This window comes from Otolemur garnettii, unplaced genomic scaffold (genome assembly GCF_000181295.1).
Source record: "Otolemur garnettii isolate 467f Iridium unplaced genomic scaffold, OtoGar3 scaffold00152, whole genome shotgun sequence".
In the NCBI taxonomy this organism is placed as follows: Eukaryota; Metazoa; Chordata; class Mammalia; order Primates; family Galagidae; genus Otolemur; species Otolemur garnettii.
The window spans coordinates 4,065,567-4,067,273 of record NW_003852547.1 but is presented as its reverse complement, the minus strand read 5'-3'; the positions used below and the strand labels follow the sequence as shown (position 1 = coordinate 4,067,273).

The 1,707-nt window shown below is 50.1% G+C and overlaps 1 protein-coding gene across 1 annotated transcript in view; it reads left to right on the top strand.

The window, feature by feature from the left end:
• Positions 1–583: 583 nt before the first annotated feature.
• Positions 584–1,707, top strand: part of BBC3 (BCL2 binding component 3) — a 9,956-nt gene continuing 8,832 nt past the window's right edge. The window contains exon 1 of the mRNA XM_003799550.1: positions 584–837. Within this exon, the coding sequence (XP_003799598.1) occupies positions 778–837 (60 nt within the window). The 5' untranslated portion in view covers positions 584–777. The remainder of the gene's footprint in view (positions 838–1,707) is intronic.

The window sequence follows — 1,707 nt, the reverse complement described above, 5'->3', positions numbered from 1 at the left end:
GAGCCTAAACCTAGGAGTTTGAGGTTGTTGTGAGCTAGGCTGACTTGGTGACACTTCAGCCTGGGGCAACAGAGTGAGATTCTCTCAACCCCCTCCCCCCAAAAATAATAAAATGGGCAGCGCCTGTGTCTCAAAGGAGTAGGGCGCCGGCCCCATATGCCAGCGGTGGCAGGTTCAAACCCAGCCCTGCCCAAAAACTGCAAAAAAAAAAAAAACTAACAACAATAAAATAAAACAATGAGGGCAGTGCCTGTGGCTCAGTGGGTAGGGCAACAGCCAACCACATACACCAAGGCTGGCGAGTTTGAAACCCGGCCTGGGCCAGCTAAAAAGCAACAATGACAACTACAACCTGCTTAAGCCTAAGAGTTTGAGGTTGTGACACCACAGCATTCTACTGAGGGCAACATAGTGAGACTCTGTCTCAAAAAAAAAAAAAAAAATATATATATATATATAAAACAATGACATAAAATAGGGAGATTTCACATGAGAATTGGACTTCTGCTTCTCTTAGGAAAGCTAAAGGATTTCTCAGCCTGCCCGGGGCTGGGCACTCCAGGGTGACTCATCCTCCTCTCCTGAGGTGATTTGGTTTGGGTGAGATTCAGAGGGAATATAAAGTGCAGGGGAGGCAGGAGTTTAGAGCTTTGAGGGAAGAAAGGACAAAAGTCACAGAATATGAGCAGGGGAGGGAAGTGACCATGAGAAACTAAAAAGGGAAAGGGTATAGAAAGCCACAGACAGGATGAAATTTGGTGCGGGGTCTGCCCGGGCATGTCTATGCCAGGAGCCCAGGGCTTCCTTCTCGCCGTGGGTGCTGGGGCCAGATTCGTGGTGAGTGTGGCCAGGTGTGCATGCTCCAGAGTGTGTCCTGTCAGTGGGCCAGTTAGCAGGAACCTGTCACAGGTGTGAATTTTTGACTATGTGTGGGGGATCAGTTTCTTCTGTCTAATTTGATGTATGTCTCTGAGTATCACTTTCTGATGGTTTCAGTGTGTTAGTGGTGAAATTGCAGGGGTGTATCTGTGTGTGTCACTATGAGAGTATGGTCTGGATTAGGCTGAGTATCCAGGTGTCCCTGTGACAGGTGTCTTCGTGTTTGTGTTGTGTGTGTGTCCAGTGGTGCATATCAGGAAGTTTGTATTTCCTGGTAAGCCCTCAACCAGTGTCTGTGTGGGTGCATCACTGTGTGTGTGTTATGAGTGCTCGGTGGGAATGTTTGTAAACACAGTTGTGGGTTTTGGGGTGCTTATCAGGAGTATTTGTACAACTATCTGTGTCCTGACATTGGGTCAGTTTGCCTGTCTGTAAGACCCTGTCGGCTAGTCAGTGTGTGTATTTATGTCTAGGTGTATGTAAATGTGTGTCCCATCAGTGTGTGAATTTGTGTGCTATGGCCATGTCCGTGGTTTGCATTTGTGTGACTGTGGCCTGTGCCTGTGAATCTGTACGTCCCCTTGGCTCTGTCAGCACGTGACTTTGCATACCCTGGAGCACCGGTGGGTTGGTCGCTGTGCACGTTTCTGGTCTCTGGGAGTGTGTATCTGTGGGTCGCAGTCAGTGTGTCAGTGTGTCAGTGTGTGTGTCCGACTGTCCTGGTGTCTAGGCATCCCCAGCCAGCGCGCCAAAGTCCTCCTAGCCCGGGGCCAGGCCCTGCCCCGCCCCCGGGTGCAGGGAAACCCCCTGTGAGGAGGTAGGGGGGCG